At 41.5% G+C, this 23351-nt stretch overlaps 2 protein-coding genes across 15 annotated transcripts in view; one reads left to right on the top strand and one right to left on the bottom strand.

The window, feature by feature from the left end:
• Positions 1-4277, bottom strand: part of GTF2H1 (general transcription factor IIH subunit 1) — a 49195-nt gene extending 44918 nt beyond the window's left edge. The window contains exons 1-3 of one of the 5 annotated variants that reach the window (XM_017858033.1): positions 3810-4275; positions 1928-1991; positions 180-252 (exon numbers count right to left, since the gene is read on the bottom strand). The gene's annotated coding sequence lies outside the window, so the exon portion shown is untranslated. Of the gene's footprint in view, positions 1-179; positions 253-1927; positions 1992-3809 lie in introns of all 5 variants that reach the window. The other 4 variants (XM_017858040.1, XM_017858020.1, XM_017858027.1 and 1 more) reach the window with 4 other exon arrangements.
• The window catches only part of HPS5 (HPS5 biogenesis of lysosomal organelles complex 2 subunit 2), a 46411-nt gene continuing 27311 nt past the window's right edge, over positions 4252-23351 (top strand). The window contains exons 1-8 of one of the 10 annotated variants that reach the window (XM_017857957.1): positions 4295-4381; positions 8465-8621; positions 14667-14777; positions 15241-15305; positions 15775-15967; positions 18022-18155; positions 20724-20936; positions 21576-21647. In XM_017857957.1, coding sequence (XP_017713446.1) covers positions 8514-8621; positions 14667-14777; positions 15241-15305; positions 15775-15967; positions 18022-18155; positions 20724-20936; positions 21576-21647 — 896 coding nt within the window. In that variant the 5' untranslated portion in view covers positions 4295-4381; positions 8465-8513. Of the gene's footprint in view, positions 4474-8464; positions 8622-14664; positions 14778-15240; positions 15306-15774; positions 15968-18021; positions 18156-20723; positions 20937-21575; positions 21648-23351 lie in introns of those variants that run through there. The other 9 variants (XM_017857948.1, XM_017857939.1, XM_017857989.1 and 6 more) reach the window with 9 other exon arrangements.

The raw sequence follows: 23351 nt of genomic DNA, 5'->3' as shown, positions 1-23351 counted from the left end.
AAAAAAAAAAAAAAAAAAGAAAGAAAGAAATCTGAGATAAATTACTGAACATTGGGCATAACTGGTCAACTGTCTCACAACTAATTTGCTTGGTAAATTTTCCTGGTCATCTGTAGCACCTCTAAATTGTTCAAAGACCAATTTCAGGAGGTTTAATAGAATCACTGGAGCTATCTTACAATGCCTTCTGTGATTTCCAGGTTTTTCTTGAGTGTATTCCTTGAGTGGCAAACACTTCTTCCCAGGAGAACTCTATAAGAGTCATAGAAATTCATGAAAATTATTGGTGTAGGCTACATTTAAACAGATCAGGTCAAAGAAGATCTGGCTTTACTAAAAGACAATACTTACTTTATGAAACAGTCTAAGACTTCTTTATTTAAATATCTTCTTTATTTAGCAAGATCTCTAGTAAAGGCATTAATTTATTTGCAGTTAAAAATGTATTTGTCTGAATCTAAATTCATATACCTTGCTCTGGGCCTTTGTACATTCTCTTCCTTTCCCATCAACTGGCTAACTTTCACTCATTTTTTTTTTCAGGTATGTTAAGCTAAAGTTATCAGGCTAAAGTCTCCTATTATTTTCTTCATGGCACTTACTACAAAATAATTTTTAGTGTAATTCTTTTAACGTATACATCTCCTGACAGATTGCAAGCTTCATAAGGGAGACCAGAGGCCACATATATTGGGTTCTCTGTAACACAGCACTCAGTAATATAGTGTTTGGCTTATAAGAAGAGTCCAAGAAATATCAATGACATCATTTAAGATCTTGCTGTTAAAAGAATACAATCTCTTGGTAAGACATAATAAAAAACCTCTGCATATACATCCTTGCCTAAACTCCAAGAACCACTACAGTTCTCAATTCACAGATCAATGTACCATTTCTCATACAGATTCTAATAACTGGATCTTGCACTTAAAAGGGTACAGTGATAGGGAAGAATTTGAACTGACTGAACACAAATCTTTACATCACTGCACCTCTGCATTTCCATTACCTACACCCCCTTTTCCAATGTGCAAGAGATAAATGGAGGAGAGGAGATAGGGAGCAACAAGTGAAAGAGAAATCATCCTCTGAAAGGAGGATTACTAGAGAGCACTGTTACATCTGCCAGCACACAAAAATGGAGATTTGGAATGCCGCTTGCCATCAAGCAATCCAAAAGTATTTTAACAATTCAGCATTAAAGGGACTAACTTTATAAGTATGCAAAGAGTGACCAAAATGTACTGTTTTAAGGATAATTTCACAGACAAGGAAGATATTAAGGAGAATAACTGATGTGGCAATTTTAGGACTGAGCACTTGCACATTTTACAGCAGTGCAGGGAAGAGGCAGGAGGAGGAAAATGCGACAGAGATGCATGACAGAGGAAAATATGCTCATCTCCACTAATACTGCATGCTAACAAAAGCATATTACCAAAATTGGTTGAAGAGTAATCAGTTGGTAATCAAAGTCGTGAACAGAGGAACTACTAGGTCAATGGCTGATACTGCCACCCTGAAGGCAGGAAAGAGAAAGGAAGGGCGCAAAGACATCTCTATCAGCAGTATCCACAAGGCAGAGATAAATGGTACCCAAAACGCTGGGAAAGCTCAAGGTATGCCAGAAAACATTCTGATGGTAGGGAATAAAATAGCATAGAGAAGCAGGTTATCAGAGGGCAGGACACACGGTACCAGCAAGAAGTTACAAGCCTTGAGCGCAGTACACACAGGAAGCATTCACAACTGAGGACTGGTGCTGGTCCCTGGTAGCTGGCTTCACTACTTTTAACTGATTCTTCTCGCACACTGCACCAATTTTCCTAGTATTTTTCAAAAGACCTCTCTGAATCTGCTTTGTTTTTTTCCCCACATTTGTACCGCAATGTGCATTTAATATCAATTAGGAGAGACTCAAACTTACCAATCTGCTGCACTGCTACAAGTCGGCTGAGTGGCTTGGTCAACATGGTGAAATCCCGTCTCTACTAAAAATACAAAAATTAGCCAGGCATGGTGGCATGCGCCTCGGTCCCAGCCACTCGGGAGGCAGAGGCAGGAGAAGCCCTTGAACCCGGGAGGTGGAGGCTGCAGTAAGCCGAGATCGCGCCATTGCACTCCAGCCTGGGCAACAAGGGCAAAACTCCGTCTCCAAAAAAAAAAAAAAAAGTCGACTGAGTGAGGATAGCAGACCATCTCCTTTTTCTCCTTTCTGAATGAGGGACTTAAGCCTACTAACAGGTACAAAGTTCTCTCCAGAGTCTAGTCCTTCTGTAAGTCAAAGGCCTGCTACTAGAGGTTACCTTCCCTGTGGCTGTGACCTCTCCATCTCAACTGCTCTGGTCTTTTTTTTTTTTTTGACACGGAGTCTCCCTCTGTTGCCCAGGCTGGAGTGCAGTGACTCACTCGGCTCACTGCAAGCTCCCCCTCCCGGGTTCACGCCATTCTCCTGCCTCAGCCTCCCGAGTAGCTGGGACTACAGGCGCCCGCCACCTCGCCCGGCTAATTTTTTTTTATTTTTTAGTAGAGACGGGGTTTCACCGGGTTAGCCAGGATGGTCTCGATCTCCTGATCTCATGATCCGCCCGCCTCGGTCTCCCAAAGTGCTGGGGTGAGCCACCGCGCCCGGCTGGTTTTGTCTTCTAAAAAATCTTAAGTTTGGCAACTTTGGCTTAAGTCCAAAAAATCTTGTCTAAAAAATCTTAAGTCTGGCAACTTTGACCTAAGTCCAGTTCAGTGGTTTTCAAACTGTGTTCCAAAGAGATGCCTCTGGGATATAGGCGAAGTGGAGTGGTGGGTCCTGGCCCTCTTAAACTTAGTTCCCACCACAGCATGCTGCTTTTTATATATTGGGTTCCAGGTACAAATTCATGGGGAGAAATTGTTCCACTCCTTTAAAACGTTTGAAAATCACAAGTCTGGATATTGGTTTGTATGGAGTCAATACTCACTGCAAAGCATATTTCATTCAAACCACTATTTTTTGTTTTAGGACCTGGTCTTCGAATGGATGAAAGGTGTATTTTTTGTATCTCCTTTCCCCGTTTTACTGACGCTAAAAGGGGAGTTTAGGAGTCATTTGGGGCCAGGCACTGTGGCTCATGCCTATAATTCTAGCGCTTTGGGAGGACTAAGCAAGAGAATCGCTTGAGCCCAGGAATTCGAGGTTACAGTGAGCTATTATCACGCCACTGCATTCCAGCCAGGACGACAGAGCAAGACCGTGTCTCTTACAAAAAAAAAAGTCACCTCCTTATTCAATTTGGCCTTTGAGAACATTGGGGGATTTACAAAATAATTATGTATATATCCAGGTCCTCATGGTCTATTTTTCATCATTTCACCACAATCAAATGACCAAAACTAGGAATGTGTGGACTGGCCCATGTGTTAAGAAGGTTTTTAAGAGAGGTAAGATTGACAGGTGGAAGCAAAAGGTGTGCAGACACCAAGGTGAGAGCTTTTCTCTTACAGAATCCCAGACTCAACAGCACATTTCCTGACGGGAAGGGTTTCTCTGTCTGGGAGAGGCCTCCGCTTCATTCTCCTAAGCCAAATCTGATCCTGGCTTTGGGTAAACCTGCTCTCAGTGGAAGAGGAGGCTTCCTTTAGACAAGTAGATTAGGGGTCGCCTCTTCCTCGCCTCGGGATAAGGGCAAACAAGACGGTAGGCTTGGGCGTTGGGAGGACGCCGACAGCGACGCTTGGAAAAGGGGTAGAATCCACGCCGTCCTGCGGCCCCCAGGCCTGTCAGCTCCTCACCCGCCCACCAACCCGCCCGTCCGCATTCTTCGGTCTAAACTTACCAGGTGGAAGCTACAACTCCAGACAGGAAGTAACTAACTGGGTTGGATCCGGTCGAGTTCCGCTGCGCTTCTTAGAGCCGCTGCTGGGAAGAAGCTGAAACCCACTGGCCGCAGGAGTTGCCACCGCCTCTGTTACTGGGGGGTCTCGGCTCCATCGCTGGCTGCGAGAGTCCGAGGGCACGTGACCGGAAGTAGCAAGGCGGGCCCTAGGCACGTGACTCAAGAGCGCGGCCGCCATGACACCTTCCGCTAGTTCCCTCCCTCCCCCACGGTTTCCCGCCTGTTTCGTTTCCTCTCTCCGGTCTCGGGCGGCGAAGGGTCCTGGGATCCTGGCTGGCCCAACCATTTGGCCTAGAGCTCCTCTGGTTCCAGTCGGCGCCGTGTCTTCCGCCCGCAACTGCCCTCCGGCTACAGGCCGTAGAGAGCGTAATCGCAACCGCGACCTGAGGGGGAGGGACCACGCGCAAGCAGGGGGCGTGACTCGTCACGTGATGAGGAAGTGCCGGTAGTAGCGTTGTCTCCGGTCCGCGGCTCTCCTGGATGACGTCAGCAAGGAAGGGGAGGAACGGGAGGTGAGACTGAAGTGCATGTTCTGCTGTTAGTGCGCGGTGAGTTCCCCGGCGCTAAGTCGGAAGCCAAGATCCGATCCACTGAGAGCTGCGAGGTACTGGCCTGGATGTGTGTTCAGGTCCTGGAACATAGAAGGCACTCGAATGTTGAATGAATGAATGTATGAATGAGTCAGTCGCCATTTGTCTGTCTGAGGCAGAGAATTGTTTTCTGATCATTTCTTCTTAGAAAGATCCCATTGTGAAAATGAGACAGTCGGCAACTTCTCCTTCTCATTTCTTCAATTTTTGCTCTCGTATTTCTTTCTCCTCTTTTCTTCCACGCACCTACTGGGGCAAAACAGAACATATTTGCATTTGATGTGTGAGCAACAAACACTGAACTATTTTACGATAATGGAAAGATAATGAGATTTGGATTCAGGAGACGTGTATTCTCATCTCAGATATACCATTTATGAGTTCTGTGGTCCTTGGGCAAGCTAGTCTTCCAAAAGTTGTTTCATTTACTTTGGTTAAGCATTTGTCGTCAACTTCTATGTTTTTAGTTATTGGTAGAGTCACTTCATAGAAGTAACATTTAAACTCAGCTTTGCAGAAAGATAGGGTTTTGGTAAATGTGGGAAGATTCCATAAACATCATGTATTAAACTATGGAGGCACAGCAAGTTTATAGAATGAAAGGGAAAAAAAAAGAGTTGAGTCCAATGTAGTTGGAGAATAGGAGAGAGGTTAAGATGGGAAATGAGGCTGGGAAAAGAAGTAGGGAGGAGATAACAAGATTTTCAAGAAATAGAGCTATTGAAGGCTTGTACAGTATTAAGTACATACTTTTAAAACTTTATTGTGGAAAATTTCAAACTTAGACAAAAGTAGGATAATAAAATGAACCCTCATGTACACTTAACGCAACTTGGGCAATTATCAGCATTCTGCTGTTCCTGTTTATACTGTTTGTACATTTCTAGGTACTTTTTGTATCCATTGTTGCATTTGATTAATAGCAGCTTTCAATTTGAGCTTAGTTCTACTATATGTAGCTACTGGGTAAGAAGATTTTATTTATGTAAACAATTTCTTTGGGTTTTAGTCGACCACTTGCTCTGTTGAATCAACGGTGTAACATGGCCACTTAAACACAACTAATACTATTTTAGGTTGTAATATAGAAACTTAGTGTCTAGATCCAGGAAGTTAGTGTTTCTGCTCTATTCTGGGCTCACCCAACTGCTTAAGGAGTATTATGCTCAGCACCAGGCACCTCATTTTTAGACAAACTAAAGTGCCTCTGTAGAAGGTTGACTGGAACAGAGGGTTGGAAAATGTCATGTCAGGAGTGATGGAGGAACTGGGAATGTTAAATTTTTAGAAGACCTGGTAAGACTTTTGAAATACAGAAGGATTGTTTTGGAAAGAGACAGCTCATTCCCTTCAAATGTAGAAGCTACATACAATTAGGAATAATGGTAGAGCTCTAAGTGATCAGGCTTCAGCACAGTATTAAAAAGAACCTTATAACAATGAGCCCTGTGGAGGACTGGAGTTGGCAGCTTCATGAGAGTGAGTGATTTCTTTCCATTGCTGAAAATGTTCGGGGACCTAGGGCAAAACTAATTTCTGAATTAGGTGGACATGTTCACTGAATTACCTATGAATCTGTTTCCATCTTGAGAATTCTAGGAAGTAGGGCTCATGTGGGATCTTGAAAGCTGGATACGTTTGGATAAGAAGATCTGGAGGGGAAGCAGTCATTTCAGGGAGAGTAAACATAAATGCATAAAGTTAGAGTTGGTTTAACACTTCCATCCAGCAGCTTCTCTTAGAATTGGCATTGCTTATTGCTGTTTTTATTGTCCATTCTCATTTCTGTTAAATTCTTTTTTTCTTTTCAGTAGAACTTACTAGGTGTGTCCCCTCCCCAGCCCACCCCCCACCCCATTATATTATAACTTCCAGGATATTCTCTTTTCACCGAGATTAAGGCAAAATGACCTATCTACTTTGGAGTTTCTTTCAAGATGACACGTAGAGGAGACAGTATGATATTATCATTCCTTTCCATCTCTTGGATCCTGTACCGAAATACTTTTCTTGTATTTTCAGTCCCTTTCGTTTTAGAGTCTACTTTTAGCTACTATCTAAAAATCTGTTGAAGAGTCTCCCCAATAATAAAGTCCAGAGAGGTTTTCTCCTTTTCTACCAGACTTCTTGAGTAATTGAAATGTTTTATCCTCATTTTCGTACCACCCACCCCTTTTCTCAAGTCTTTGTTTTCTAGCGTCTAACCACCCACAGCACTTTACAGAAATTATGCGACCTCCCAACACCAAATTCTTCAATTCCTTTCTGTTGCCTGCCAAGTTAAGTTCAGGCTCTTTGGTTTGAAATTCAAAGTGTTTTGTAACTTGGGCCCAAATTATGATTCCAGCTTTATCTTTCATTATTCCATTGCTTGTATCCTATGTTTCAATCAAAGACTAAATTTGTATGCTTCTAGTATATTCTGCATTTTTTTCTTCTCTATATATTTGCATGTTGCTGCCCTACCTGCTACCCTTTCCCTTTTCCTTGAGATAAAAGCGTAGTCAGCATCAGCACTACTTTCCTTAGAGAGTTTTCTTCGGTTCGCTTTAATTCAATGTGATCCTTCCGTCCTGTAAAGTTCTAACAAAGCAGTTTGCTTATGTTTCCCTCATAAGACTGTGTGTGTGTGTGTGTGTGTGTGTGTGTGTGTGTGTGTGTGTGTGTAGTATTTGCCTTTTTCTCTTTATTATAAACTGACTGACTTCTGGAATTGTTTTACTTGTCTTTTTTTACCACTGTGCCTGGTACTTTACTAGGTACTGAATGAAATGAATGAGTGAAAAGAATGAAGGAAGATTTTCTTAGATCAATAATTCTCAAATACTTTGAGTACAGGCATGTGAAAACTTTTTTTTTTTTTTCCTGAACATCATTCTCCTTGCAGAGGTCAAGCTGTATTAGGAACAGTGTTACTAGCAGAAAATCAGATTGTGTTATATGTGTGCAATAAAAAATATTATAGTCTTCGTTTTGCCACTAGAAAGTATGTTCTTTGAGGGTTAGAACTTTATCATATCTAGGACCTAGAATAATGTCTGGCACTTAGGTGGGTGCTCAGTACAAATCTGTTGAATAAATGAGTGATTGAATATATATGTTTCTGGAAAAAAGTCAAAAACATAAAGCATGAACAAATGACGAGAATGTATAAACAGTTTATGAATTTTCTGTTGTATTAATTTGCTTTCTAAATTTGGCAGGTAACAAGTGATTGAGAAAAGTTGTAATTTATGGGGAGAATTTTATTTTCTTTTTTTCTGGAAATTGCTGCAATTGGACATAAAAGTGCATTTGAGAGTAGGAGAACACATGAAAACTCTTGTGTTACTTTGCAAAGTCCTCACTGGTTATTTGGCATTTGTTACCTTGCATTCTTATCCCTGTTCTGTCCTATCTAGTCTCTTTTGTTGAAGCTCTTTATTTTTCCTTGTGCTCTATTTCCCTGTACCTTCTCACTTAGTAGATCTGTTCATTCATTCACCTCACTTACTAAGCCCCTGCTAGGTTGGAGAGAGGAGTCTAGTGGCCTATTCCTATTAAGCACTGTTAAATTGTTAGCTGATAACTGTAGGGTTTGCTGATAACAATAAGTTGAGACCTTTATGGAAGATTGCATTTTAATGAAAGACTCCTAAAGACAGAAGATTTACTACTCATAGAAATACAGCAACAGGGTTACTGTTTTGCCTCAGAGGAGACAGGCCAATTTTCCTAAATCCTACTCTGCCTATTCTGCTTACTCACACTGTTAGATAATAGAGGGGGATAGGATTATGGAGGGCCTTGAGAATCCGTACCTGCTACTCTGGGAGTTTTAGAGTCAGGGAATGACACAATGTAAACGCACTGTGTGGCATGCAATGTTACCTGTATGTGTTTTCTTTCTAAGTACCTGTATAGTGGGGACTTTCTCATGTTTCATTATGTTCTCCACATATTTGTTAAATGCATGTTAAATGAATGGAGGGCTTCTTAAATTATATTTTTGTGGATTTTATTCAGGTAAGGAATACTGTATCTATCATTCAACAAGTTTCAGCTTTCTGGCTAAATGACTTTTGTGCCAGTGATACCAGAGTCCTACAGCCATGTTCTTGCAGAGTTTGAATCTCTGGATCCATTACTGTCAGCCCTGCGGCTGGACTCCAGTCGTCTAAAGGTGAATTTATTGATCCTTGTATCAGTTTCATTGTCATGTACTCTTTGTTACTGTGCTCCTACCCTCTAGTTCCTTAACGTTTTATGGAATCTTGGGTGTTCTTACCTGTCCTAGTCATACTTTCCTGGGGAGAAAAAAAGAAAATAAACTTTTTATGTGAGGAATGTGAGCCCCTTTAAATTATCAGGCCCAGCCTGGGTGTGGTGGCTCACACCTGTATTTCCAACACTTTGGGAGGCTGAGGTGGGAGGATCGCTTGAGGCAAGGAGTTCAAGACCAGCCTGGCCAACATGGCAAAACTCTGTCTCTACTAAAAATACAAAAATTAGCTGGGCAAGGTGACATGTACCCGTAATCCTAGGTATTCGGGAGGCTAAGGCATGAGAATCACTTGAACTCGGGAGGTGGAGGTTGCAGTGAGCCGAGGTCATGCCACTGCACTGTAGCCTGGGCAAAAGAGTGAGACTCTGTCTCAAAAAAAAAAAAAAAAAAAAAAATTGTCAGGCCCAGAGAAGCATTGGAGTGAAACAGCAGTCTTTTATCACTGTTTTTTTTTTTTTTTGAGACGGAGTCTCGCTCTGTCACCCAGGCTAGAGTGTAGTGGCACGATCTTGGCTCACTGTAAGCTCCGCCTCCTGGGTTCTCGCCATTCTCTTGCCTCAGCCTACCGAGTAACTGGAACTACAGGCACCCACCACCATGCCTGGCTAATTTTTTGTATTTTTAGTAGATACAGGGTTTCATCAGGTTAGCCAGAATGGTCTTGATCTCCTGACCTTGTGATCAGCCCGCCTTGGCCTCCCAAAGTGCTGGGATTACAGGTCTTATCACTCTTGTTTGAGCTAATTAATTACCTCTTGAAGCTACTTGCTATGTGGGCACTAGACTAACTGACACCAAGTAGTGATAAAATGCAGTATACCTTATAGTTCAAAAGTGTATAGCCAATCACTAATCAATGTTATTGCTGTAAGCCAATGAGAATTCCTGACAAACAGCCTCTTCTGAGAACTTGAGTTTCTTGTTTTCCAGAGCATTCACCAAGGCAACTTGGAAGTGTGTCCTAGGCTGCAGTCCTCAAACTTCGCCCAGATAAACTCGATGTTAATTTGGCCTCAACTTCTTCCTTTTAGGTTGACACTTTACGTAGAGGTGTAATTTTCATAGCTCTTTCTTGATTTATTTTTTGAGCTATCTTTTGAATTCTAATTTACCATCCCTGGAAACCATGATACTGACTTGCTTCATTTTCCCGTTAGTGTTGCTGTCTTCTCTCAGAAGCTAATGTATTTGATTGAAAATAAAATGGTATATATGAGTATATCCCACAAAGACCAAGAGAAAACTGTCCCTTCACCCTCTGAAGGTTTGCTGAAAATCAACTAATACAAGTAAGATTAATAGGAAAAAAGGCATATAAAATCTTCTTTTCTTTTTTTTTTTTCTTTTGAAACAGGTTCTCTTTGTTGCCTGTGCCTGAGTGCAATGGGGAGATCCTAGCTCACTGTAACCTCAAACTTCTGGGTTCAAGTAATCCTCCTGCCTCATCCTCCTGAGTACCTGGGACTAAACATACTCGACACTGTGCCAGGCTAATTTTTAAAAAGTTTTTGTAAAGATAGGGTCTTGCTGTGTTGCCCAGGCTGTAGTACAGTGGTGAGACCATAGCTCATGATAGCATCTAACTCCTGGCTGCAAGCAATCCTGTGCCTTGGCGTTTGGCCTCCTCAAAGCACTGGGGTAACAGGAGTGAGCCACCATGCCTGGCTATATGTACCCTCTTTCATAGGGAAGTGGGGATATGGAGAATGTAGGTGATTGTTTTGAGTAGCAATAAATCATTAGGGAGAATGAATAGACCTAGCAAGTGGGAGGCAGACATGGGAAGGTGAGGGATGGAGCTGCATAGGAACAATCAGGTAAAATCCCCCGGATGAACTCTTGGAGCTGCCTTCAGAAGAATAAATGAAAAGTCTGTCTGGGTATGATGATCACTCCCAGTCTCTTCTCTAGTGGTTGATCTTTCCTGGTAATTTGATGAGATCCCTAGGGAAAGCGTTTAGGACAATTGCATTTCTTTTGGAAGGAAGCTTTCTCTCTCTCTCTTTCTTTCTTTCTTTCTGTCTTTCTTTCCTTTCTTTCTTTCTTTTTTGAGATAGAATCTGACTCCCTTGCCCAGGCTGGAGTGCAGTGGCATGATCTTGGCTCACTGCAACCTCTACTTCCTGGGTTCAAGTGAGCCTTGTGCTGCAGCCTCCCGAGTAGCTGGGATTACAGGCACCTGCTGCCATGCCTGGCTAATTTTTGTATTTTTAGTAGAGACAGAGTTTCACCATGTTGGCCAGGCTCGTCTCAAACTCCTGGCCTCAGACAATCCTCCTGCCTCCTCCCAAAGTGCTGGGATTACAGGCATGAGCCACTGAGCCTGTGCCTTTTGGAAAGAGGCTTTCTTGGTCAGATAAGGAAATTCCTATGGAGAGAGTCCCTCTCTGTGCTTGGTGGAGAGGTGGAAACGAGGCAAGGTTAAAGGGACTTTGATTTTGAGGCAACTTCTGAGAACTGTCAGCATGTCAAAGCTCCATATTTTGGGGTATTGGTTGCTGAGCCCCAATAACCCCGTTACATTTTGAATAACATGAGTCATTGCAGTTATACTACAGTCATTCCAAAACAGGGAGTCTGGTGTAACCCTCATTTTAGGGAGCAAAGCAAAAGTTAGTTCACTCTGGGCAGAATGTCGACCTAAGAGGAAGAAGCTGAGGCAAGTGCCCTGGCTTGGTGGTTCACACCTGTAATCCCAATAATTTAGGAGGCAGAAGTGGGAGGATTGCTTGAGCTCAGGAGTTTGAGACCAGCTTGGGCAACATGGCAAAATCCAATCTTTACAAAAAATACAAAAATTAGCTGGACATGGTGGTGGGCACCTGTGGTCCAGCTACTCAGAAGGCTGATTTGGGAGGATTGCTTGAGCCAGGGAGGTTAAGGCTACAGTGAGCTGTGATCGCTCCACTGCATTCCAGCTTGGGTGACACAGCAAGACTCTATCTCTTTTTTTTTTTGGAGACGGAGTCTCGCTCTGTCGCCCAGGCTGGAGTGTGGTGGCCGGATCTCAGCTCACTGCAAGCTCCGCCTCCCGGATTTATGCCATTCTCCTGCCTCAGCCTCCCGAGTAGCTGGGACTACAGGTGCCCGCCACCTCGCCCGGCTAGGTTTTGTAGTTTTAGTAGAGACGGGGTTTCACCGTGTTAGCCAGGATAGTCTCAGTCTCTTGACCTCGTGATCCGCCCGTCTCGGCCTCCCAAAGTGCTGGAATTACAGGCTTGAGCCACCGCGCCCGGCCTGCAAGACTCTGTCCCAAAAGGAATAAAAAACCCCAAAAAACAAAACAGAGACAAAGGCAAAAATAATATAAGCAGACAGTTTATTAGGGCCAAGCTTGAGGATTACAATGTGGGAACATAGATAAAAGTTGTTTTAAATATACACTTTAATTAGCAGCAGTTACAAGTGGATTTTTTTTTTTTTTTTTTTTTTTTTTTTTTTGAGATGGAGTCGTGCTCTGTTGCCCAGGATGGAGTACAGTGGCACCATCTCAGCTGTCTGCAAATTCTGCCTCCTGGTTTCAAGTGATTCTCGTGCCTCAGCCACCAGAGAGGCTAGGATTACAGGTGTGTACCACCATGCCTGGCTAATTTTTGAATTTTTAGACGGGGTTTTGCCATATTGGCCAGGCTGTTCTTGAACACCTGGCCTCAAGTAATACGCCCACCTCAGCCTCCCAACGTGCTGGGTGAATTTTTTTTTGAAACGGATGGTGGGGCAAGGGGTGGTGCAGTCTTACTGTGTTGCCCAAGCTGGAGTACAGTGGCTATTCACAGTCATCATAGCTGAGTCATAGCACACTGCAGTGCACTGTAGCCTTGAACTGGCATCAGGCAGTCTTCTTGCCTCTGCCTCTCAAGTAACTGGGGCTACAGGCGTGCACCACACCACATGGCCCGACTAATTTTTGTAAATTTCTTAGAGATAGGGTTTCATTATGTTGCTGTGGCTGGTCTCAAACTCCTGGGCTCAGGCAGTCCTTCAGCCTTGGCCTCCCAAAGTGCTGGAATTACAGGCATGAGCTACCGCACCAGGCCTTTTTTTTTGAAATGGAGTCTAGCTCTGTCTCCTAGGCTGGAGTTCAGTGGCGCAATCTTGGCTCACTGCAACCTCCGTCTCCTGGATTCAGGTGATTCTACTGCGTCAGCCTCCCAAGTAGCTGGGATTACAGGTGCACACTGCCACATGCAGCTAATTTTTGTATTTTTAGTAGAGATGGGGTTTCACCTTGTTGGCCAGGATGGTCTCGATCTCCTAACCTCGTGATCCTCCTACCTCGGCCTCCCAAAGTGCTGAGATTACAGGCGTGAGCTGCTATGCCTGGCCTGGTTTTCTTAAAAATAAAAAAATTTTAAATTAGGGCTGGGGTCTTATTATGTTGCTCAGGCTGGTCTCGAACTTCTGACCTCCCAAAGTGTTGGGATTATAGGCGTGAGCCACCTTGTCCAGCCCAAGTGGATGTTTAAAGGAAAAGGAGGCAGATTCTGAGTTGTTTACCAATAACATGTTAAAATAACAAAAACTATTGATTGGCTATACACTGTTCTTAGTATCACAGATTTCAGTGACATGAAGTTAACAGGCGAGACAGCTAGTCAGTGACAAAATGACTTTAAGCAATTGTCCCCAGGCATGGGTGCCGAGAGTGGGGGCATGACTGATATATTCATTTCTGTCTGGACCTGCATACTTCACATAGTTCAAACTGCCCTGAGCTATTTTTCTTTTCTCAATAGCTATGTGTTTTGATTGTCCTTGGAATTCACAGAACTATGTACTTCCTTCAATCTCTGAGTTATTTTGATTAAACTCAGGAATGATGTGGTAAAAAACAAAGTTTCATAACCAGTACCAAAATAATTTCATTTTTATACTTTTGCTATTGCCCTAAAGGAAATACTAGCATCTGAGGAAAGGGAAAAATAGGAAGTGATAGACAAAATAATATGAGTAACAGTTTTGAGGCTTGACATCAGACATTTTTTCAGCTGCAAGTTACAGTATGGTGTAACTTATTAATAGGAGCTTAAGTGGTAAAGATGTTTATAATCTCATAGGAGGTTAGTGTTCTGGGTTTAGTGTAGTGGCCCAATGATATAACTGGCTCCCATTTTTCCTTTTCTACCATTGTACATATGTTAGCTTTTAGTTGCATTTGCAATATGTGTCCTGTCTCCAGTCTTACTATTCTCATTAACATCTCAAGAAAGTGGGGGCAAAGGGCAAAGGCTTTCTACAGGCTCTGCCTCTTATCTGGAAAGGTAAAGCTTCCCTTCCTGAGAAGCCTTCAGCTGTGTTGGTCATATTAGCTAGAATTGAGTTACATGGCAACGCTTGGCAACTAGGGAACTGGGAAGGTGAATATTTAGGTTTTCCAACTTCTGTAGTGAAAAGCAGCAAAATTGAAGAGGATTGGGAATGTCTCTTAGTCAACCAACTAATAACTTTGCCACAGGGTATTGGGCACAGCATGGCCACTGCATTCTCTGATGGAGTCTCACCTACCCTAAGACTTGCGGATGTTTTGTGGTATTTGTACAGATTAGAAGTGTTGTAAATGAATGAATGTTTAACATGGTTGCTTTATCTTCTGGTAACTTCCTTGGTCTTCCATTGTTGTAGTTAGCATTGGAATGACCTAGCCAAATTACACAAAATGTGAACAGTCTAACAGCCAGCTTTTGCCAAGGGAAAATTACTCACACGGTGGAGCCTATTCAGCCTTTGTGAGATTCATTTAGAAGTTTAAAAACAAAATGTTCTTTCTTCAGTATTTTTTACTATTCTAGAATTAGAGAGTAAGTGTCATGTTGTGTCCATTTAGGCAGAGGGTAAAGTGAGGGAAGGAGCCTGATGCATAAATCCTCAGTATTTATTTTCAGTGGATAGTCCATTTGGTTAAGTAGCTGTGATCATCTTACACTTCTCTTTACATGTTTTTAGTGCACGAGCATAGCTGTGTCTCGGAAATGGTTGGCTTTGGGCAGTTCAGGAGGAGGACTCCATCTCATTCAGAAAGAAGGTTGGAAGCACAGGCTTTTTCTTTCACACAGGGTAAGATTAAGGACAGCTCTGTCGTATACCATTTGGAGTCTCTTTCATAAATGCAAATTTCTCCAATATAAATAATCATTTGGAATAAAAGAATGTAAAACTTCCCCTGGTGTGGTGGCTCACGCCTGTAATCCCAGCATTGTGGGAGGCCAAGGCGGGTGGATTACCTGAGGTCAGGAGTTGGAGACCAGCCTGGCCAACATGGTGAAACCCTGTCTCTGCTAAAAATACAAAAATTAGCTGGGCGTGTTGGTGGGCACCTGTAATCCCAGCTACTTGGGAGGTGGAGGCCGGAGAATTGCTTGAACCCAGAAAGTGGAGGTTGCAGTCAGCCGAGATTGCATCATTGCACCCCAGCCTGGGCAACAGAGCGAGACTCTGTCTCAAAAAAAAAAATAAAAATAAAAATAAATAATAATGTAAAACTTGAGATTTAAAAAATATTTTTTCTTTTGTGCTCTAGGAAGGTGCAATTTCTCAAGTTGCCTGTTGTTTACATGATGATGATTATGTTGCTGTAGCTACCAGGTAAGAATCTGTTCTAAAACTGACCTTTTTCAAATGCATTTCAATTTGACACATTTAATTATTTTATTTAATGTGTTTGTTAGGGTAACCAACCATCCTGGTTTGCTTAGGATTGTCCTAGTTTTAACGCTGAAATTCCTGTGTCTCGGGAAATCTCTCAGTACCCAGCAGATGAGAACGGACAGCTGGTCATCCGAGTGTTTGTAGAAAATGCTAATTTGAGGTTACAGCATTTCAAAGGCCTTAAAAGAGAAAGGGAACAGAGATAATTTAGATCATTTAACTTCTCCTATTAAACTGGTTTGGTGACTAAAACAAGGAAATTAATATCTTGACTTTTTATAATACTTCCTCTTTTCTGAAGAGTAAGAGTTGCATATGTATTTAATATAGTTGATACTGTGATGCAATTAAATTGTACCTTGTTCATCATTGCCAAAAGTTTGCCTCTGTGACTCAATTCTTGCAGTCAAGGTCTTGTAGTTGTTTGGGAATTAAATCAAGAGCGTCGTGGGAAACCAGAACAAATTTATGTGTCTTCAGAACACAAAGGCCGAAGCGTCACAGCTGTCTGTTGGGATACAGCTATTCTTAGAGTTTTTGTAGGTGATCATACTGGGAAGGTTTCTGCCATCAAACTCAGTACTTCTAAACAAGCAAAGGTGAGAAGCAGTCCCATTCTTTGTGTATGTAGTGAGATACAAGGTGTTGTCTTATAAAACTTCCAATTAAAGGTTGTGATTTTTATCTACTGTATTTCTTGGGAGACTAATCCAGAGTCCAGACTTGGAGATTTTGAGGAGACCTGTTTTTATATAGTACATATATGGTAGCCTGTTATAGCTCAATGCTGTTACAGAGTGGCTTTTGTGAGCTAACCTCAGTACTTTGCACATTTTCTATTGCAGTTCTTCCTGATTCACCTGCATGGCTCATTTAAAGCATTCTTTAGTATAAGGCTATTAAGAAAGAAAAGAAATCTATTTATTATTGGTGTGAATAAAATGACAGACATAGAAATGACACCAATTGCTCAGGCTCCTGGTCTTCTCCGCTTCTTATGTAGAAGAAACTCATAGGTCTAGGAATATTTTTTTATCAGGATGGATATAATTTATTTTGAATGGAATCTTGAAGACACCTTCGGGCTTTGCTCTGCTCTGCAGGTTCTCAGGCTTCCTGCTGCAGTTATTTCTGAGTAGAAGGGTTGACTCATTTTACCCTAACAGAATGCTCCAGTCTGTCATTAAGACAGAGTAGACCAGCTTCTCATTGTCCTGGTCCTCCAAGGCCATTACAGCAGAAGTAGAGGGATTTGTCTCGCATTGGCTTATTTCTGTTTAGGATCCTGGCCGAAAAGAAGGGCTCTAACTACTATTGGCTAAATTAATTTTATTTTATATTTTATTTTGTTTTATTTTGAGACAGGTTCTTGCTCTGTCACTCAGGCTGAAGTACAGTGGTGAGATCATGGTTCACTGCACTCTTGATCGCCCGGACTGAAACAATCCTCCCACTCCAAACCTCCTGAGTAGCTGGGACTACTGGCATGCACCACCACGCCTGGCTAATTTTTAAAAATTTTTTGTAGGGACAGGGTTTTGCCATGTTGCCCAGGCTGGTCTCAAACTCCTGGGCTCAAGCGATCCACTCACCTTGCCCTCCCAAAGTGTTGGGATTACTGGCATGAGCCACTGCACCTGGCTATTGGCTTAATTACTTTGTTTTAATGGACACATCAGAATATTTTTCTGGTTTTTGCCATCATGACCTATCAAAGTTATCAATTGATTCTTAATATATTTTGGATCTAAAATATAGAAACCCTATACATAGTAAACGTACTTTGTCTTTTTCTCAAAGGGAGAAGTACTATCTACAGGTGAAAAATTCTCTCACATACTCCAGAACTTTAGTTAGTTAGAGACAAGTTCTTCCTCTGTTGCCCAGGCTGGAATATAGTAGCGCGATCAAAGCTCACTGCAGCCTCAAGCTCCTAGGCTCAAGCAATCCTTCTGCCTCAGCTTCCCGGGTAGCTGGGATTATAGATCTGTGCTACCACGCCTGACTAACAGGTTCTAAAGCTTGCTTCATCTTTTTCATTCTAACCTGTAAGATTAGATGATCACAAACATTAAGAATTCCCTTCTGCAGTTAATGTACCATATTATTTAATACAACTTTTTTTTTTTTTTTTTTTTTTTTTTTTTTTTTTTTTTTTTTTTTTTTGAGCAGAGTCTCACTCTTGTCGCTGGGGCTGCGGAGTGCAGTGGCCGGATCTCAGCTCACTGCAAGCTCCGCCTTCCGGAGCTTTACTCCATTTCTCCTTGCCTCAGCCTCCCGAGATAGCTGGGACTACAGGCGCCCGCTCACTTTCTCGCCGGCTTAGCTTTTTTTTTGTATTTTTAGGTAGGGGAGACGGGCGTTTCACCGGGTTAGCCAGGGGGATGCGTCTCGATCTCCTGACCTTCGTGATCCGCCCGTCTCGGCTCTCCCAAAGTGCTATGGGATTACAGGCTTGGCCACGCCGCCCGGCCTGATACAAACTTTTAAGTGAGTGAACACTTTGATATCCTTACAAGCAAATTAAATTTTGGCTTATTTGAAAATTTTATTTTGCTATTCAAGTTATTTTCATTTACAAGGTAAAGAGGAAGAGATCACATGTGTATGTTATGATTAAATAAACTTTATTTCTTTCTCACATTCCTTTTAGGCAGCTGCTGCTTTTGTGATGTTTCCTGTTCAGACCATAACAACAGTTGACTCCTGTGTTGTACAGTTAGATTATTTGGATGGAAGGCTACTTATATCTTCACTAACTCGATCCTTCTTGTGTGACACTGAGAGGTATATTGACCATCCATTAGTCATCAGAAATGCAGACTTTTAGAAATGGGAGGAACTTAGAAGTTATCTACCCCAAGCCCCATCAATCAGTTATACAGATTTTTTTTTTCTTTTCTTTTCTTTTTTGTTTTTTTGAGACAGGGTCTCACTCTGTCACTCAGGCTGAAGTGCATTGGTGTGATCGTGGCTCACTGCAGCCTTGACTTCCCCAGCTCAAGCGATCCTCCTACCTCAGCCTCTCAAGTAGCTGGGTCTACAGGCACATGCCACCATGCCATGCTAATTTTTTTGTATTTTGTTCAGAGACTGGGTTTTGTCATGTTACCCAGGCAGGTCTTGAACTCCTGGGCTCAAGCGATCTTTCTGCCTCAGCCTCCCAAAGTGCTTGGATTACAGGCAAGAACCACTGCCCTTGGCTATTACAGATGTTACGAAATCAGTTGTATGCAAGCTGATGTTAGAGAGCAGAGAGGAGGTAGAGGAGTCTAAGACAGTCCAGTGGGTGACTAAGACAAGTATTCCATGAGCCCGTTGCTGGTGAGGTGTATTCTAAGTGCCATGAGAGACGGCCAAAGGCCTGTTTTTATGTGGGGAAGCAGGAAGGCTTCTTTGAGTTTTGTTGTTTTCAAGATTTGTTTTATTTTAATAGAATTTTACTAAAGGGTAAAATTGGATGAAGAATAAGAGCTTTACGAAGATAAATATTTCATCAAAATCTCAAGGGTAGATAGAGCCAGAGGTCCAATGAGTGGCAAAGGAGTGCATTAGAGGTAGCTGTGAAATACCAGAGCAGAATAGCAGACAGCTAGAAATGAATATTATGCATCACTGTGCCAAAGTTCTCAGCCATTCTCACTGCAAGGAAATTTTCACTGGCCATTCTTTTTTTCACTGGACCTGGCAGCTATCATATTTCTCAGGACCATCTCCTTTTAAAAATTTGTCATGGAGAGTTTTGAGCCTACACAAAAGAAGGGAGAATTGTGTAATCAACCCCCGTGTACCTGTTTCATAACTAAAGTTGGATGACAGTAGCCTAGAACCTCTTGTAAAAATAACATGTTTAGATGTGCTTACTTTCTGTTAGCTAGAATTCAGTTTTTGGGGACATGGATAGTATAATAAAATATATACTTATGTTAAAAAATCTTTTTGTTTCAACCTATTTTCCCTCCCAACAAACAGTATATATATATATTTTTAAAAGCTAGGCCTCCTAGTGACTAGCCAAAGTGATAGATATGACTTTGCTTCATGTAAATTTAGTGTTAAGGATTAACTAAGGTAGCATATGTGAAAATACTCAACTTTGGGCCTGTGACATATTGTTTGAAAAATAATAGAAAGTAAGATTAATGAGGATACAAATGATAATGAATTGATTGCATTTTTCACTCAGCAAACATTTATTATATTCCTCCAGATCCTTAGCACCGTATTAGGTACCATAAAATATATAAAATAAGGAAGAAATATATTTTATTTCCCAAATAAGGAATATAAGTAATACAACCACTACTTACTGTACTGCTCTGTATACATTTCAAAGCACTCTTACACCAATGTTCTTAAAGTAAAGCAAATGTTATATTTTATTCATAAAACAAGTAACTACAGAAGTAGTTACTGAATTATCAGAGGTTATCTAGTAAATTCATGCTAGAGAGTATACTAGATCACTCTTCAATAAAAGAGATTGAGTTTATGGAACTCTACAATGTATTGAGTGCTTTCTGTAGGCCTGACACTGTGCTACACACTGGGAATCCAACCAAAGAGGAATAAGAAGTGTCCTTTGCCCTAAAAAGTCATGATTTGCTGTTTAAATAGACATAATTGCCATATATCATGTCATAAGTGCTATGAAAGCAAAGCATAGGAAGCATGTAATTCCATATATGGGAATCAGGGAAAGTTTCTGAGGAGGAATGATGGAATCATGGAGAGTAAGTAACAAGAGTTTTTAGGAAGAGACATCTCCCTCATCATTATCACCTTACATGTTCCCAGGCAGTGTACTAAGCTCTTTTATATATCTAACTCATGTAATCCTAAGGGAGCAGAATACTCCAAGGTGCAGAGTTTCAGAAGGACCTGGGTTTTTGAGGAAAAAGTAAGTTTATTGGGTGTTTGTGGTGAGGAAGTGACTTGGAGACAGGGTTAGAGAACTAGATTAGTAGCTTCCATAGAGTGTCCAAAGAACATTTTACAAAGTGACTTTAGAAGCAATTAGTAGGGTTCAAGGATGTACGGAATAGTTCGGTAGCATTCACCTTTTAGATTTGAAAGGGGCCTTTACATTAATTCTGAGCCTCTTATTCTGTGGCTAATAAACTAAGTACTAATATGAAATGATTTGCTTCCTGTCACAGAAATAGCTAATGGCAAACCAGAGCCAGAACCCTATTTTGATCTTTCCATTCTATTGGTTTTTTCAGTATATTGCTAATATGAATGAAGGAGAAGGCATTGTGAGTGGAGTTATTATGCCCATGCTGATTTGTAGTGCCATTGTTTTTGCCTTTTTTTAATAAGTAAATCTGCTTTCTCGTCCTTTCTGGATGTTAGAGAAAAGTTTTGGAAAATTGGAAACAAGGAAAGAGATGGAGAATATGGAGCTTGTTTCTTTCCTGGAAGATGTTCTGGAGGCCAGCAACCTCTGATATATTGTGCTCGCCCAGGCTCTAGGATGTGGGAAGTGAACTTTGATGGAGAAGTTATAAGTACACATCAGTTCAAGAAACTCCTCTCGTTGCCACCTCTCCCTGTGATTACTCTAAGGTAATGATTTGTATGGCTTGTTAGGATTGTTTGAAGAGCTTATATATAGAGGTTGGGTGAAAATCTCTGATATTCTATAAGTGTTAAAGATTTTATTATACCTGGCCAGGCGCGGTGGCACACGCCTGTAATCCCAGCACTTTGGGAGGCCGAGGCTGGTGGATCACAAGGTCAGGAAATTGAGACCATCCTGGCTAATGGTGAAACCCCGTCTCTACTAAAAATACAAAAAAAAAAAAAAAAATTAGCTGGGCGTGGTGGGGCATGCCTGATGTCCCAGCTACTCAGGAGGCTGAGTAAGGAGAATGACGTGAACCCAGGATGTGGAGCTTGCAGTGAGCCGAGATCATGCCACTGCACCCAGCCTGGGCGACAGAACGAGACTCCGTCTCAAAAAAAAAAAAAAAAAAAAAGATTTCATTATTCTTTTCAGAGTGAAGTTGAAAATTTTATTAAAAGATTCAGAAAACCAAAGAAGTCTTTGAGAATTACCTTTCCTATGATTAATGTGAGTTGAATAAGGGCAGATGTAGTTAGGCTGTTGAATTTGTTTTGGAGGCAAAAATTACCCTGTATTGGGAAAAGTATAATTTTATGTTCTAACAGATAAACTCATTAACAGATGTGTTTACTTTCTAGATCAGAACCTCAGTATGATCATACAGTTGGATCCTCCCAATCTTTGTCTTTCCCCAAACTCTTACATCTTAGGTAAGTTTCTACTTTCCTTTGATCTGGGGGGAAAAAAAGAATACTTAGCTTTTAATCTCTGTTTCTTGTTCAGAAGTACTTAGTTTTTTAAGGTTATTTTTGCACTAAATTATTTTAGAAAGTTAGGAAATAATTATGTTACATGAAGTGTTCTGTATTTAAAAGGAATGGAAAGATCCTAGAAATACACTACTCTTTCCAAGCCAATTGGAGTTTGTAATTGTCAAGAAACTTCTAACAGAGCTAAGATAGCTCTACTAACCTCTTCATAACCTCCCCTACCTGGTGGGATGCTATAATGAAAGCAAGTCCCAGATCAAAATATGCCACACAGATGTATGTTTTTTTAGCAAGCAGGCACAAAAAAAGTTGTAGAACTTGTTCTTGTATGCTTGGTGAAATTTCATCTCTCTATCCTGTAGGTACTCTGACAAATACTTGCATGAAATATCTGCTGGAGGCAGTTTCAGCCGTATTCTAAAGTCAGAGTTCAGCCAGCCTTCTAGTTGGATTAGGTGCAAAGTCCAGCACAAAGTGCTGCCCTAAAAGTTGTTAACTGCTGGGCCTGCCAATTCTTACACCTTGTTCTGCAAGAGCAAGAGTGCCAGTGTATGATTTCCAGCCAATATCTTGAACTCTATTTCATCAATAAAAAATTATTTCTGGCCAGGCGTGGTGGCTCACGCCTGTAATCCCGGCACTTTGGGAGGCTGAGGCGGGCGGATCACGAGGTCAGGAGATCGAGACCATCCTGGCTAACATGGTGAAACCCCGTCTCTACTAAAAATACAAAAAAAAAAAAAAAAAAAAAAAATTAGCGGGGCGAGGGGGGGGGCGCCTGTAGTCCCAGCTACTCGGGAGGCTGAGGCAGGAGAATGGCGTGAACCTGGGAGGCGGAGCTTGCAGTGAGCGGAGATAGTGCCACTGCACTCCAGCCTGGGCTATAGAGTGAGACTCCGTCTCAAAAAAAAAAAAAAAAAAAATTATTTCTGATATCCCTCAGGCTAGTTAACAAGATCTCTGATGCAAATTCAGCAAACGTTGTATGAATTTGTTATATGGTACACTGGAGTGCAAACACCTAATTCAGTTCTTTCAAAGGCTAACTAACCACTCTTTGTGATTTTTTAAAAGTAATTGAAATGTTAACTGGTTGCCTCTAAGGGTAAGGATAAAAACCAGCTTATGTATTTGTCATACTTCCTACATTGAAGTATTTAAAAGTGAATTATAAGGCTGGGTGTGGCTCATGCTTGTAATCCCAGCACTTTGGGAGACAGAGGCAGGCAGATCATCTGAGGTCTGGAGTTCGAGACTAACCCCGTCTCTACTAAAAATACAAAATTAGCCCGGCATGGTGGCACGCTTCTGTAATCCCAGCTACCAGGGAGGCTGAGGTAGGAGAATCACTTGAACCTGGAAGGTGGAGGTTGCAGTGAGCTGAGATCGTGCCATTGCACTCCAGCCTGGGCTACAGAGCAAGACTCTTTCTCAAAAAAATAAAATTAAAAGGGGAATTATAGACATTATAACACTTTAGTAACTCCATAATTCTAATTCATCATGAAAGTTACTAGAGAAAGATATTTATTTGCCCGTAATTAGATAAAGCATGCTAAAACTCTTCCTTCTTTAGCATTCTTCCTTTACGGCACTTGTCATTTTATATATTACATATTATATATACATAAAAATTTATAATTT

The sequence above is a fragment of the Rhinopithecus bieti genome, unplaced genomic scaffold (assembly GCF_001698545.2).
Source record: "Rhinopithecus bieti isolate Rb0 unplaced genomic scaffold, ASM169854v2 scaffold_2350, whole genome shotgun sequence".
Lineage (NCBI taxonomy): Eukaryota > Metazoa > Chordata > Mammalia > Primates > Cercopithecidae > Rhinopithecus > Rhinopithecus bieti.
This window is presented reverse-complemented; position numbering and strand designations above follow the sequence as displayed.